At 39.4% G+C, this 16883-nt stretch overlaps 1 protein-coding gene across 4 annotated transcripts in view; it reads right to left on the bottom strand.

Moving 5' to 3' along the window:
* Positions 1-223: 223 nt before the first annotated feature.
* Positions 224-16883, bottom strand: part of ELOVL4 (ELOVL fatty acid elongase 4) — a 58541-nt gene continuing 41881 nt past the window's right edge. For 3 of the 4 annotated variants that reach the window (XM_077306065.1, XM_077306050.1, XM_077306074.1), the window contains 3 exons: positions 14738-14909; positions 12120-12247; positions 224-9948 (listed from right to left, as the gene is read on the bottom strand). In XM_077306065.1, the coding sequence (XP_077162180.1) occupies positions 9673-9948; positions 12120-12247; positions 14738-14909 (576 nt within the window). In that variant the 3' untranslated portion in view covers positions 224-9672. The remainder of the gene's footprint in view (positions 9949-12119; positions 12248-14737; positions 14910-16883) is intronic. The other variant, XR_013225891.1, reaches the window with a different exon arrangement.

Here is a 16883-nt window from a genome sequence, read left to right as displayed (position 1 = left end):
CTGGTTTTTTTTGTCTCCTGTTTCATCTGTACAACAACCCTGTGCAGTAGGCCTCAACATTCAACCCCTATGCCCTTACAAACTGGACAACTCCTCCCCTTCCTCTTTCCACTGCCAAGCTCTAGCGCCCGTTGTATTCTTGGATACAATGGGGTTTGCCCCTAGTCATACAATAAAAGGGTTCCTAAAATGGAAACAAGTTTAGAAGGTTAATTTTCCATTTTTTTCTTTATTAATAAGCTTAGACAGATCACACAATGGAATTGTTATAAACTCTACAATATCTTTAATTAGCACTCTGTTCCACAGTCCTGTTCATTTTCATGTGCACAAGTTGGTATGTTCATATCATATTGTACAAACAGTTGTCTCATATAGCACAATCTTTAAAAAAAAAGGCAAATTTACAAATTTTAGCCCAATTCTTTATAAGATGGCCTGTAAGGAATGTGTCTGCTTTATTATCCAGGGCAACCACTTTTTGTAAACTGCTTTGCATATTTAGATCCAATCCCTAACCACATAGAAAGTATGTCCCCTTAATCTGCTAAAACTGGGTACAAACTACCAGTGGAGGCTGAAAGAGAGCATATCTTGATAGATGGTGACTAGGTAGGAATTTTCTCCCTCAGAAATGTTATTAAACTTTGAAAAATTAAGCAATTACAAGGCAATGCTTCTTAAGCATTCATACCATCACCCTAGAGAAATCACACCTTGTCCTTTACTTAAGCAGTGTTGGCAAGACAGTGCAGCTCATAGATAGTTCATAAACTAAAACAGGGGCCCTATCTTCACATGTAGTTTTTAAAATGGCAAATATATACACAATATACTCTTACAGTATACACATTAATATATAAATATCAAAAATAACTGTCTGTATCATTCTCAGATCCCTGAGATATCTATGAACAAGTTCAATAATTTAGGTAAAAGTTAAAATACTGGCTTTTTTGTTGTTGTTGTTGTTGCCTTTGCCTTTGCCCTGACTGATCATCCGTGTATGATGCAGATGTTCTTTTCACTGTTTTGTTTTGCAAGAGGAAGGGAAGTGCAGTTCATTTATGGAACAGAGTCAGGGATAAATACAATTATAGAAGAGGCCCTAATGCCTCCGTCTGATCATGACCAGGGCAAGTAATTGGCTTGGTAGAGTGCAATGTCTCTGTCTATGGCAGAGCTCTTTTCTCATACAGAACTTGAATTAAAATTGTTTGTTTTTCTTATTAAGACTTAAATAGGTTTCCAGTGGCTATTTATTAATCACAGATACCTGAAACTGCCTATTGATTCAATACGCATTTTCCAGGGTCAATGGGGACTATGTTCAGCCAGATAATAACTGTGCTTGTCATGTCAGCAAATGTTTTTGTAGTCAAGTAATAATTTATATTATTCACTCATAAATATTCAGCGATGTAGCCAGTAGGCCACTTTATAAAAGTGGACACCAATAGTACTCAAAGGCACTAGTCCATACAAGAGAATAACACTTTACTAAAAGAAAGTTAATTTGACTGCTTTTGATAAGCAATGGAACCTCAAATTGTTAGTCACACTATAATATATTTTGATGATATTCTTGCTTGGAACCCCAAATGATCAGATATTCCTGCAACAGCATACTTTCAGACAATCCTGATTTCAATCCAGATTGTGCATGCATATAATGTTAAGTATATAGAGGAAGTTATATAGAGGAAGAATACCGTGCGTTCTTTCTTCAACTTGAAAGAAGTTTCATACGTAACAGTCAAGGGTATTTATATTTCCACACCTTACAATGGACTTAAAAAATCTACTTTGTCCAGAATGTACTTTGATGTTAAAACATATTTGTTGTGTTCCACACATGCACACTAACCTATGAGATGGAGTCCATGCTGACCTTTTAGAAAGCAGGGAAACATTAGGAGGAAGAAGCTACCGCTTTTCTCTACTCAAAGGAGTCTCAACGTGGCTTATAATCACCTTCCCTTTCCTCTCCCCACAACAGGCACCCTGTGAGGTGGGTGAGGCTGAGACAGCCCTGATATCACTGCTCGGTCAGAACAGCATTATCAGTGCTGTGGCGAGCCCAAGGTCACCCAACTGGCTGCATGTGGAGGAGGAATGGGGAATCAAACCTGGCTTGCCAGATTAGAAGTCCACACTCCTAACCACTCCACCAAGCTGGCAAGGAGAAATCAAGGAAGGGAAAATCAAATAAAAGGTCTGTGATGAACAGTGCTTTAACTATTTCCTGCTCTGCCTTCTCCAAATTCTGCTTTCTGTCCTTGAAGCCCTTCCCTTGTTTGTGTTTCAAAAAGTCCTTAACCTTTGACAAACTTCTCTTTAACATATATTACCGTGCCATGAAATAAGCAATTACTTCTAAGTCAGTCAGTTGCCCAACGAGTAGCAATATATTTTACACATTTTTTTCCAGGCAACCAATTATATACTATGCCCTAACTAGATGACAATGATTCCAGTACAATGAAAAAAATATAGATGGAATGTGATAAAAGAAATGGATTCCAATGCTAACAATTCTCCACAATGTATTGGATTGTACCAAGATTGTCTCATCTATACTTTCCCCCCACTAATAAGGGTCTAGGTCATAAGCAACAAAGACTTCTGTAATTTTTCATAGAATATCCTTAATATTGCATTCTAGCTTAAAAAATAAAAACCTGATTTAACGCTTGCAAATGCTCATGCCATGGGCCCAAGAGACAATGATAAAACTACTATAATATACTGCACAAGCATTAAAGGTTAGCCCTGCCTAAGAATAGAAAAGAAATCCCAGTCTTTACTGACCTTAACTATCCAGGGGTCTGGAACCCTAAACTTGTGAAACCCTTCAACCCCCAAGTTTGTATACACGATACACAAGCTGGACTTTCATCACTGTACTAATTTATATCCTAATGCTGCTTTTCTTAAATTGTCTTTACTTTTTTGGGCAGTAGCAATTTACAGCCTATTCTTTTTAAAAAATATTTATGAAGAACTGTGCTTTCTAGCACTTTCACAGGAACTGCCTATTAATAAGTTTTGTGTTGGCAACTAAAACTGCTGTAAAACATGCTGAGTTTTGTGCAAATCTACAGAAACTACCAGAATCTGTTTTAAAAGCCATAGGTGGTATCCAAAGTGCACTATAAGTGAAGTTTTAGAGGTTCCTCTTTAAAACATGAGGAACTATAGCTGGGAAATGAAATTGCAGAAATTCTGCAACATATTCAAGTGTTATAGTGCATGGCTGTGCCACATGGACCACGGGCCCTTTCTGTACATGTAGAAAGGGCTTAGGCTCAATGTGGCACAGCCATGAAGCTGTCTAGTTCCATATAATCTACCTTACTGTATAAACTCAGGTCACCTTCACAAGCAGCCACAGCTTCCTCGCAGCAGTAATCTGTAGTGCTCTTCCAATAGGCTTTAGGAAACTTCCTACCCCACCTGCTCTTGCGTACTGAGTGGCAAGGGAAAAGGTATGTGGGGTGTGTAGATGTGTGTGTGGATGTTACAATGTTACTTTTGGTGGCCAAGCCAGTGACATTCCAGGAATTCCTCCAATTTCTAGAGTCTTTACCATAAATAGAATTCTTAGAGCATCATTAGTGCAGTGATGGCACTGGTAAATGATATTGCCACATCTATGACACTCTCCCTGCTTTGCCCTCTTAAAGCTTCTGGTGTTTTTCAAGTCCTGTGCTACTTCCCAAGGGATTTTCATATGTATTTGAATATTGTACCCTTGGTTGGGAGTCTAGTGAGGATTTTTTTCTTCTACTGTGCATAGAAGGAGCATTAGCCAGAAGGTTGCTCAAAAATTATTCCTATTAGATATGTCTAATATTCCACATCAGTCAACTCTTTCTCCAAAACCTTCAAAAACTTGAATGAATTTTAACTAGTTTACACAAAACAAATAGTAGATTTAACAAAAACAATGGTTGAAGATCATTGATACATAAAACAATCATATGCTCGCAAACACATCCGCAGTTAGTTTTCTGTGTTTTATGAGATGGAGCCACATGCCCTGCTAGTATAGAATAAACAGAAATACCTGAAAGATTAATTATGCATGTGGCATAATCTCCTATCACACAGGGTCTGCCCTGGACAACTCCAGGGCAGGAAGAGTCTGTCACACCTTGCAGTGGTGGCAGCAGCAGGGGGGTGGGGGCATGGGTGCTCCACTGCATGATGGTGGGAAAGCAGCATGCCACAATCCCACTATCGTGGGGGGTGTACAACTGCTCCGTTTGGCTCTGCAACACTGCAAAGCTGAATGGGGTGCTTCATGTCCCTGCAGGGACACTGTAGGTGGGGAGGAGGACCCAAGCCTCAATGGTCCAGCTGGTCCCTTGTGCACGGGGTCATGTTATGCAGGCACTGGCTTGTCTTTCCCAGCCCGTGCATAATTTGTTAAAGTCTTGCTTCAAAATCTGAGGCAATGAGACTCATGACCTTTTAGCTCAAGCATCACTATTTCGGACAGTAAAGTTATGACTTCTTATTATATACCTCACTGTTTTTGAAAGGGTTTTCTTAATGTTTTGCCATACATTTAAAATGTTTGCTAAGTATCCAGTATCTAACACGTCTTCCACTCAAAATGAAGCATGTCAAATCATATTCACTGATCCTGATAGCACAAGCCCAAGATATCATCATTATTGGACATAATCAAGACAGAATTTCATTTGAGAAGATAAAAGCTCACTGGAAAACTGCTGCGGCATTTGCCCTCCCCCCCTCCTCTTCCCACCTGTCAGAACAGAAAGTGAATGGAATAGATTCATCTCAATGATGTCTACAGTCACAAGACTTGTATATTCAACAACAGTGGTTCCAAGGTTTAAACCACTGAAGAGTAAATAAAACATTGCAATTGCTATAGAGATGTCCAAAGACCATATGACGATGCAGATAGTTTGTATAACTTGTAGCTAGCTTGTAGCTACTAGCATTTTTTAGATACCTTGGCTCAAAATTTTAACTTTAGAATCATCAACAGGGGACTCCTAAGCGAAATTACAACATTCTAAACCAATCTGATGGATTTGGAGCAGTGTAGTTCAGTTTAAGATTGCACTGCAAGCCTAATTAAGTGGGATGGTAAAATGACCATGGTGTTACTTTTACCTTCTTAAAAAATGTCCCCACCACTAGTTTAGATATTTTTAGGGGAAGCCACAGATCTTTTCCCTTGCTAATGATTTCATCAGATTCCATTTTATTCTTTGAAGCATAGAATGGGAAGTTGGTGCGCAGCCTAAGTGATATCTAAGTGTAGAATGGGACGATTTGTTTCAAAATCACAAATTAGTTCTTAATTTTAAACATTGGGTAGTAAACATAGCGAATAGTCAAAACATGAAATAAAATCATTTCAAGATGCCCTGATTGCATTTCTCTTGAGATAAAATTCAAGTGACATATATTTTAAGAATCTGGGAATGAATTCATAGAATTCCCTCCATTTTCAAAGTTACAGATGGGGTGATTATCAGTGTGACAGCACAATGGAACCACCCACCGTTTAGAACCATGTGAATTGCTCACAATGTCAAACTATAACCCACCATCGACATACAATATATCCATTCTCAAACTGCACTGTTAAAGAGACCAAGAGTCAAGAAAGAAAAAAAAGCTTATGCTCTCACTTATGCTCTCTCATTGAGGACAAAAAACACATTGGGCATTTCCACAGATTGTTAGAAACAGCATCATGCCAGCTGAGTGGCATAACGCTAAATATAACCATGGCTCCCGGTCCCTCCTCACCTTTTTGTTGTCTTGCTCTTCTCTGCCAACATTTTGCACTTCTCCCTCTCCACAAGTGCTGCTGGAAATGGCGGAAGAGAGCAATGCGATTTATATGTGACTCTCTTCCACCTGTGAATAAAGCCAGGCAGCCAGTCCCCTTTCTCCATGCTTTAAAGGGCCTGCAATGCCTGCTAATTTTTGTAAAAAATAATTACTTCTCTTTTGAAATGCCTATGCATCTAATCATAAATGCAAAGTGCTTCTTTATTGCCACCATTATGGAATCACGACTCTTACTGCTTTTTAAAATAAATCTTGTTGCTGATTGGGATGGAGGAAAGCTTGGAGAGGCATGCTGTATGCTACAACTTTGGGGGAAATTTATTATTTTTTGCCTTTGCCTGCATGATTGAACACTTATTCATTGCTTCACTTTAAGAAAAACAATTCCTGTCCCTGGGAGAAGAGAGGCAGGTGTAAGGGCAGGACACTGGAGTCGGAGATAGTGCTTCTTCGCCCCCATACATTTTTTTTTGCTGGTGGCCTGCTGGTTGCTCTTCATTAGCTAGTCCTACATATGTTGGTGAATCCACTTTTTGGGATTCACCAACTAGCGCTTTAAAATGGAGGATGTAGCCAGCTGTTTACTGCTCAGACACTGCATGTTGGTGACGTCATATGGAGGGGCTGGAATATAACAGCAACAAATGGTAAGTATCTCACAATTTTTAAAGGGTGTGGAAATCCCCATTGTTTTTTTTGACACAGGGATTAATTCCAGCATGAGGGGGAGAGGGACACTTAAAGGTAGTATCAAGATAGCAGTGTTAATATTGTTTTGGTCATGTTGATCAGAGCACTAATAACTGTAGTGGCTTTCCCAGCGATTAACATGTGTACAAAAAGCAGTTGTGCAACTGGCACATGTAGTAATGTAATTTATATCATTTCATGTATTGGTTGAAATGGCCATTTACTGAAGAGCATCTGCCACAAAGCCAGGCACGCCAAGAAAGATTTCTTGATCTAAATTTGTTTGTGGGTACAATCTGCTTAAAAAAATAGTTGTAGATCACTTGGAGCAGAATGCATGCCACCACCACCAAGTGACTTGTTTACAAGCAGGAAATTACTCAGAATACTGGGAAAATGCTGTGCCTGAATGGCAACTCAGGTTTAGCTTGTATTCTTTTGTAATACATTACATGTTGTAATGTAATTCATTTCATTTCATGTAGTGGGTCAAATGGCCCTAAATACCAGCCATTTACTGAAGAGCATCTGCCACAAAGCCAGGCACGCCAAGAAAGATTTCTTGATCTAAACCTGTTTGTGGGTGCAATCTGCTTAAAAAAAATACTTGTAGATCACTTGGGGCAGTATGTATGCCGCCACCACTGACTTGTTTACAAGCAAGAAATTATTCAGAATTCTGGGAGAATGCTGTGCCTGAATCGTAACACAGGTTTAGCTTGTATTCCTTTGGATATGAATCTTAAATGAACACACTAAATGAGGTTTTAGCTATTTAGATATGTAAAGTCTTATGAAATCTGTATCAGAAGGTGTGGCAAATGTCAGACTAACATTTTTCAATAGTACTTTTTGAGTCACAAATGCTTAGATCAAAAGATACATAATTGTTCACTTGAGCTAGATAATGGTAGAACATCCTACTGTCATGCTGAAATTTTAACAAACTACGAACAGAGCAAATTATATGCAAACACATTTACTTCATTTTGTTCCTTCCCATACATTAAATGTACAATCCAGGCAAAGTCAATCACATGCAAGTCCCACTGAGTTCAGCAGAAATGTTAAGCACATGCTCGTTTCCCTCCCCCCAATACTGAAACTGCTAGGACTTCAAATCATTTTACTTTGGTTGGATCATGCCATATCCTTTTTGTTACTTGCTCATCACCAATTTCTGTGCTTACTTTTGAAAAGCACCCTGCCCACTAAGATTAGCAAGAAAAAAAATCAGTGGTCCCAAACCAGTTAAGATATGCTGTGCTGCCACAGGGAGAATTTCACTACCCAGTTTGGGGTAGGCAATTTTGGAGGCCAGTCCTCCAAGTTAATCTATTGCTGTGCTCAATCAAGATATCTTTAACTTTTCTAATTATATTTTGGAACCAAATATTAGCACTTGGATAAAACCATTAAATGAGAAACTAGCAAATATCAGAAAAAATGTGGCTTTGTTCCCGTTATTTATTACAGACAATACAAGATGGGTCAAAGTAAACAGAATGCTCTATAAACTTCTCTCTCTCAACTAGATATCTTTATTTTCATGATATAAAATACACAACTAGTGAGAAGTCTGTTTTTTCATAAATATATGAAGATTGGCTCTTGTATGCAGAGCAGAGAAATAGGAAGATCTCAGTTCTAGCTCCAGTTCTGCCTCAAACTCACTCCAAGCTGGAGCAAATCATGACTTCTCTCTCCATCAATCTCCAAGGCTTTGCAAATGATGAATCCTTATTGTACTTTCTTCACAGTAATGCAGGATATGTAACCAGTTCATGGTGGAGAAGAGCTTGAGGTACTCTTGACTCAAAGCATTAGAGAGAAGCCATAATGATGCAGCAGAAGGAATGGTGAGCAAAACAGTCATAGAAATTAGACTTAGATCATATTAAACTGATCATATGGAAGGAATAGAATCTCACCAGCTAATATTGCTCTTGCAGTCCCATGATTGCAGGAACTATCAGTGCGTATGTAAAGTACCTGTCGATCACAGGCATTACAGTAGTGAGCAGCAAGACCATCTTGTGAATAAACACTTCACATCCATGCTTTTGTACTACATTTGCTTATGCTGTTTAAACTCTTGGATCCCACCCCAGCTAAAATTAACCATGACTAAGTCCCATTAAAACCCAAAGGGACATCAGTCATGATGGACTTAAATTCCATTGCTGAATTAGGCATTGAACTGCAAGACACTCTGTACTGATGAATTGCTTCTCCTTTAATTTAACAAGACTAGTACTAAATAAGAACGGAATCCTGTAGTTTTTTCTTCCCTCGGTACATCCAACCATTTTTATAAGCAATTAGCACCATGGATTTCATGCAACTGGAGACAATAAACAATAGCTTCATGACATCTTTAAAGTATAGATTGTCTTAGACCATGGTTTTTCCACTGTTTCATATAAATACCACTCAAATATGGTTTCCCCTTAGAGAAAGAGAAATATCATGACTCATTGAACAGGAATTATAATACTTTTTGTTAATGGAAGCAAATCTTTTTTCTCTCATTAGCATAAAGTACAATTTATAGTGGTGAACTCCTACAGAAACTGGGATTATCTAAGTTAAATGTTATTTTCATCAGATGAAGAGGTAGGTGTGTTTTCCACACATTAACAGAAGTTGTAACAGACATGAATGAAAAACTAGGACAACCTAATATGCCTGGTCTTAAGTGAATACAAAGCAAGTTATGTGTCAAAGAGTAGGGATAATTCCATATTCTAATTAGGTAATAGGTCTAATTTTTTATAGAATTAGAGGGATGTATAAACTACCTGTTTGTTCGAAGAAATGTCTTCTCCAACAAGTCAACTATATCCTTGGTCAACTGTAATATTAACCACCGGAGCACGCTATATCAGCAATTCTTTCTTACATTACCAACACCAGCAGTCTAAAAGTTTACATAAAGATAACCAGGTTCTTAATAATTACATAATTACAACAAAAATTTTATGTTGAAGGGTTGTTGTTAAAACAATCTTCATAAATAATGTGTTCTATCTCTTCAGTAACCTAAAGGTCAATTGGTATAGAGAGAATAACGTTTCTTTTTCTTTTAACAACCAAACTGGAGATTCCTCACTGCCAACAATGGTTAAGGCCTGGATCAAGTTACTCTCCTTTTGCTTTTTCCTTTTGCTTTTTCTTTCCATTTTCCATAATTAGGCCATTTTCTGGTTTGCTTATACCATTTGCCACAACACCGTTGGTAATTTTGCCGTTCTTTACTGGCTGCTTGGGCATCTTGTATGTCCGATAGTAGAAGTTACCAAAAAGGATAATGAAAGAGGTAGCATAGAAAATGACACTCCAATGCATCCATTTAGGAAAGGGACAATCAATGTAAATAGAAAAAGCTGTATGGCCGATAGTCACATGGAATTGTATCTGAAAGGTATAAAAAAAGAATATCAAAGGTTCTTATTAACACACTGCTGTTAAGATTAAACATCAGATGAAAATATATCCAAGTAGTACTCATGTGAAAAACAGAACAATTTGTGATGTCACAGACAGCTGTGTTTCAAACATTTATGAATATATAATACTAAAAATGATAATTGCTACTATGCTAAAAACTTTGACCACATTAAAAGAGATCACTATAAACCAAACATCATCACTAAAACAGGAAGTCAAACACTTTTCTAGTGGATAATTCACCTGTGTAAATCCAAATGCTTTTCCCACAAATATCTTTTTACCAGATGTGGAAATATTTTCTTGTACTGACACTGCATACTTCAAAAATATCTTAACATTTATCAAATTTAAAAACATTTCAGTGTACCAAGACTTCATACTTCAAAAAGTGGTTGTTGTTAGGCAAAAAAGGTCTTGACTTTATAACACAAACCTAATCAAAATCCAGACTCTGTAAAATAGAAAGAGGCCAAACAGAATGCCTCCCTATACAATATTTTGTCAATAGAGCTAAAGCCTACCATTTTTCTGGTAATGAGCACCTAAGAACAAATACTTGTATGTGCAACTAGGTACTGCCTGTGATTAGCCTATGAAAATTATGCACACAAATCAAAATGTAGCTATCCATGCAAGAGATGGATGTGAACACACAGCTTCATCCAACCTGCACTGGGATCCCAGTATCACATTGCAAATGATGCATCTGTCCATAGGAATGCCAGCCTCCAGGAAGGGATTACCACTGATTTCCAGACTACAGAGATCAGTTTCACTTGAGAAAAGGGATAATTAAGAGGGTGGAGTCTGTGGCATTGTACCCCAGTGAGGTCCTATCCTCCTCAGGGTCCATCCCCAAATCTCCAGGAGTTTCCCAATCTGGAGCTGACAACCATAACCTGCCATTTCCTGCAGGTGGTCAGGGGGGAATGTGGCAACTTTATCTAGGCATATGATTTATGTGACAGTCAAGTACCTGCCTCATTTACTTAGGTATTGTTAGATATACAACATCTAAACAACATCCCACAGCAGCAGAAGGCAAGTTCTGTATCTTGTCATTGGTAGCCTTGATAGTTCAAACTAGTTCTCCATTGGACTCCTCAGCTCATCCCCTTCTTTGAATGTGCAAGTCATCAGCCTCCTTTCCTGTTGCTGCCTCCAACCCCCAGTTGCTCCACTCACCTGCCTTTATCCCTTTCCAACTCAGGCTACTCCCTTACCTGGCCCACTACTGAGGGCTCAAAAGGCCCGCACCCTTTCCCAGCATCATGCACTGCTTCTTCCAGCTGGGGGGAGGGGATGACAGAACTGCGGGCACAAGCGGGCTCATCCAGGTGGCCAGGCATGGTGGGCAACAGCTGCAGCAACTGCCCTCTCACCTGCTGATTGCTCCTCATGACCACACCCCTGCTGGGGCACAGTGCAGACCAGCTGCGGTGGGGGGCGCTGAGCTTGGTCGGCCTGTCCTGGTGACAGTGAGTGGTGTGGTGAGGGATTCAGGCAGATTGTCAGCACAACAACCTTGGCTCTTCCCACTTTTCATTGGGCCTTCCACGGTGGCAGCAGTGGCTAGATGGCCTTGGGGCTGCTTGCCTGTTGTGGGGCCTCCTGCTATGACGGTGATGTGTGATGCAGTGTGTGGTGGGCCTCCAGTGGTGGTGGCAGCAGCCAGGTAGCCTCGGGACAGTTTGCCTGTTATGGGGCCTCTTGCAGTGGTGACGGCGGGCATTGTAGCATGTGGCCTTGCTTCAGTGAGTCAAGGGTATGGTGGGGCTAGAGTGGGGGTGTTCCACAGTAGGGGTCCGGACACATGGACTTTTGCCTTCAAATATTACTCGTTTTTTTGCTGGTACACACTTCTTGAAGCTACATGTTTTGTATGTAATACTGGTCCTTGATCCGGAATCACCTCTGGCTCAAAACACTTTTATTATTCCTGGTTACTATTTAATACCCATAATGTTAAACAGAAATCTTGTTTCAGTGATGTGTGTGGGAAATTTCATTCATTCATTCATTCATGCATGCATGCATGCATGCATTCATATTCATAGAAATCAGTTCTAGCTGTCCATTTGCAAGAAATTTAACTATCTACATACATAACAATTTTAGAAAGAATAATTACTTACCAGCTGCATAATGGTCAAGTAACGTTTCCACCAAAGGTACTTGTGAAATTTTGGGCCACATGCAGCTAGTCCATAATACATATACATTATAATATGAATAAAAGAGTTAATTTGAGATCCAAAAAATGCTGTTGAGAAAAAGAAATATTTTAAAATTACACAAATAGTAACATATTTGCTATCATATCTCCTTTATTTCTACGGCATGGGAACATAAAGTTAAAATCACATCATATTCAAAGCAGTTTAATAATATTTATAGCCAAAAATTAATAGTGGAAAATTATGGTTTTGTCCCCCAGAACTAAATAGCTCTGTAAAAAAGCAGTTTTATATCATGGCCCTTTATTTCATAGATAATACTTTTCACTTTTAATTCTAATATTTAATAAAAGAATAGGCATAATCTCTCCTAAGGGTCGAGTTATACATTACAAAGGTGTGTTCTGAAATTTCATGTCCCCCCCTAAAGCATGTGATTGTCCAATTCGGACTATGGCATATGAGAGGAAGAAAGAAATATTAGGGGTAGAGCTAGGAGCAGAAATAAACATTGCATTATATGTGATGCAACATGCAACTGAAAACCTGGATGTGATGTAAGCACATCAGGTGACATTCTGACTGTCCCTGAAAACTCCATGGTAAACATGATGGAGTTTTGGGAACAGCCAGAGCATCCCCCAATGCATTCATGGCACATAATAGAGGGCCAGTTTGGTGTAGTGGTTAGGAGTGTGAACTTCTAATCTGGCAAGCTGAATTTGATTCTTAGCTCCTCCCCCACATGCAGCCAGCTGGGTGATCTTGGGCTGGCCACAGCACTGATAAAGCTGTTCTGACCGAGCAGTAATATCAGGGCTCTCTCAGCCTCACAGGGTGTCTGTTGTGGGGAGAGGAAAGGGAAGGAGATCGTAAGCCGCTTTGAGGCTCCTTCGGGTAGAGAAAAGCGGCATATAAGAACCAACTTCTTCTATCTATCCACAGACCTTTCTCTCAGTCCAGTGGGAGCTCTCCAGCCAGAAGCAGCCACATGGCAATCTGAGGGAAGATGCTTAATTAAGCTTCCCCATCTCACACATCATTTTCCTGATCTGGAAGAGATCCAAGGGAGCTGCTATTTGTTCCCCTGGAGAAACCTAACATGTACGGATGGGTCCACATGTACCTGCGATGCAAAGAATTCTAAAATTTCTCAGGCTGTGCTATTCCATCTGGACAGTTATGGGGAGGCTGGAAGATTTTTCTTTCTACCATCTTGTGATTGTGATTTTTATAGTTTTGGGGTTTAAATCGGGTTTTATGGGGCACTATTATGCGATCCGCATAATAATAAATAATAATAAATACATCTTTATAATCTTTCTAACAGCCCACATCCCCAGCTGTCTTGCTCTAATGATGTCTTTTTGTCCCTTCGAGTATTGTATGCTTTTGGTTTTTTAATTGGATTTTATCATTTTAAATGTATTTCTAATTTTTAAATGTTTAAATGTTTTTATATTTACTGCCTTGTGGACTCTGATAGGTTGGAAAGGTGGTAAAAATATTTTAAAATAAGTAACTGCTGCATAAGGGAACAATTTTGTTTTGAGAAGTTTATAATCTAAAATGGCGCCTAGTGAGGGTCTTGCTGACTTCTAGTAATACATAGACAATAGTCTTAATTGCATTAGCTGTAGGTAGCAGAAAGCACTTGAATATTTGGGTGTGGGAAAGAAGATAGGATGCAACATTAAATAATTATACTAACAACACACCAGTACTGATAACTAAAGCTCAAGAATCTGTCTCTAAAACAGTTAATGAACAGCTATGCCAGTACAGCAGCCCAGAGGAGTGGGCTTTTAGGTACTGAATTAACAGAGAAGATCATTGTTTATTTTCACAGTGATAAGAATTTTAATTTTTAGAAGTTCACTACAAGGACTTCCAAGCATTGGTAAAACTTATGTTAACTAAAGTTCAGCTCTACATAAGGATGTGTATTGTGTTTTGCAGTGAGAATTATACCCTTTGAATGCAGTTGACTTGAATGTACATAAAAGACTATACATTGACAGGACATTTGTCCTGTCAATGAACAATTTCTTTCAATACAGTGTAGTGATTCCTTACAGTATCTACAAGTAAGTAGCATTCAAATCGATGGGATTTAACTCAGAATAAACATGGTCAGAACCAATCTGTGCATCATTTAATCACCATGGAAATAAGCAGAGTGCATTTACCATATAATTAGAAATCCTATCTTTTTGTGGCTGAAGAGGTTTAGATTGAGCAAGAGACCTATGTGTTGCTTCATATAGCAAGTATCCTTAAAACACAAAAAGTAGAATTTGCATGCAAAATCTGAATCATGCGTTTATGCTCATGTGAAACGGGTTTCATAATCCCTGGGCATATAGTCATATGCCCTTTTTCCCTCCCCCTCATTTCCCAGGGAAGGAAGAATATACATTCTTAGTGCCACGTTCCCAAACTAAGGACACATCTAAAGTAGTATTTCAGTATGAAACAATATTTACACATCAACAGAAAACAGGATATTCATTTCTACTACAACTTCCACTTCATGCTGTTCATGAGGGTAAAGACAGAGCATAGAGATTACTCACACTGTCCTCCTGCAACCCACTTTACGCCAATCCACCACAAGGTGAACATAGTGAAATGGTGGTAGACATGAAGGAAACTTATTTGGTTGAACTTCTTTCTTAGGATGAAAAATACTGTATCCAGATACTCAATTCCTTTTGATATGAAGTACCACCACAAAGCCCCAGCAATCTGTAATGTAGAAACAAGAACACATTCACTTAGTGAGGTCAATGTACAATACAATACAATATCCTACACTAATAGACATGGAATGCTGTGGAGGAACCAAATCAAAATAGGGCAGTTAAGAAGTATATGGCCTAGACCTTTCAGTCCCACAGATCAGAAGAGATTTACTTGATGTGTTTATACTGGAGGCCATTTCGCACGGCTTCAAAATAGCACAATGGTTGCTAATTGGAAACGCTACTAATTTGCCATAACCCACGACGTCGTAGACAATCTGCAACAATCCTGAAACCGACCCGCAAAAAGCGCTTCGTTGTGGCGCTTTCAGGGGAATCCAGAAAAGTGGATTCACCCTCCGGATAGCGATACACTCCTGCAACCAATCTGCAACAGTAGCGCTAAAGACCTATGCGTTACCATTGTTGCTGGTTCTTCAAAGTCCCTCCCCCTGGCTCTCTCCTCCAAACTTCCGGCGAAGCGATCGCCATTTTTTTTTCTCCGAGCGAGCGGGGATAAACGCACCGGCGAGCCTCTTTCTGTTTAGAGGCTTCCCTGGCTTCAGTCCTTCACCTTTAGTCACTAAGCACAAACCACTTAAAAGCCCGTTTGCTGAAATAAAGTCCCTTTATTTTTTACACATAAATTCAGCCGAAAATCGGGCCCGTGAGAAGGGGGGGGGGAATTTTTTTTTATCACTCGAGGCAGCGTGCAAACGATCATACAATCAAACGACAGCTCACATTAGGCAGCTGGATGGGTCTCTCCGTAGCAACGAATCTACCTAGATTCGTTGCTATGGGTCTGTTTTTTTTTTTTAAACCTTTCTTAAAGGGAAAGGGGCTGTTTGGGAGCATGCTAACGGCTGCCCATTGGCTGCTTGACGGCCAGGGGCGGGACGAGCTTGGCAATAGCGCTTCCTTTCTAGCGATTTCTGCCGAGACCGGAAGCCTGTGGGAAACGCTAAAAAACGCAACTGATTCCACTACAAAGGCAGGTATGCATAACGACGAATTCCACTATTTTAAATGGCAATTTTTCATTCCGCAAACAATTTGCAACAAAGATCCCCGTGCGAAAAGGCCCCTAGCTTTTCCCACACTACTTTATTTAAAAGCATGTTAAAAGAACTTACCTGTAAAGAAAAATAAAATTCAGGTTAAGGAAATTCACTTGGGATACTACAGAGCTCAAACTAATTTTTGATTAAAGTAGGGCACCTTTGTCAACCCCACCCCAGAGGCCACTGCAATGTCCATTGATCCATTAACGTGATTCAAGCGATTTGAGCCTTCAACTGAGGCACAAGGAATACACAACTGTCATGCACTGTAGAAGTGAGCAGGGACTCATGAAATCTCATACTCCTTTGTTAGTCTTTAAGGTGCTTTAAGGTGTAGAAAATGCAGATGTTGCTTCTAAAGGGAAATTTTATTGTGGGATGACACCACTCCTTTACTGAACTATTTTGTTGCTAAGCAGTGTGAAACTGAGAAATAGCAGGTCAATGGAGATGGAAGATCAAAATATGGTTTTACAAGTCTCATGGATCCACTGAAATTGGATCACCACTTCCAGAATGGATATTTTTTACTTTCCCCCACCTTCTGAATCCGCCATGCCTACCCATCCCCTGCCAAGCTGCCCAGACAGTTGGGTGCCCTTGGCAAAAGTGCACAATACAGGGTACAAATTATGTTAAAATCATTTAAAAATCACAACTTCCATGTATGAGTGTATGTGTCTTCTCATGCAAGGGCAGCTTTAGATACAAACCCAGTACCTCTGATATTTCTAAATAGAGTGACACAAGGAATGTTCCTAAGTTCCAGCCATTTTGTAACTTTAAGTTTGATTCTCTTTTAATTTTATTATAGGTTTTATTTTTTAGCAGTCGGTGATAGCACTGAAACACATAAGAGTTCAGTCTGTACATTAAAATCCACCCCCTATGCTATGAACCTTTTTTTTATTATT

Source organism: Paroedura picta, chromosome 1 (assembly GCF_049243985.1).
Source record: "Paroedura picta isolate Pp20150507F chromosome 1, Ppicta_v3.0, whole genome shotgun sequence".
In the NCBI taxonomy this organism is placed as follows: domain Eukaryota; kingdom Metazoa; phylum Chordata; class Lepidosauria; order Squamata; family Gekkonidae; genus Paroedura; species Paroedura picta.
Note: the sequence above shows the minus strand (reverse complement) of the source record. Positions and strands in the feature narration are given on the sequence as shown.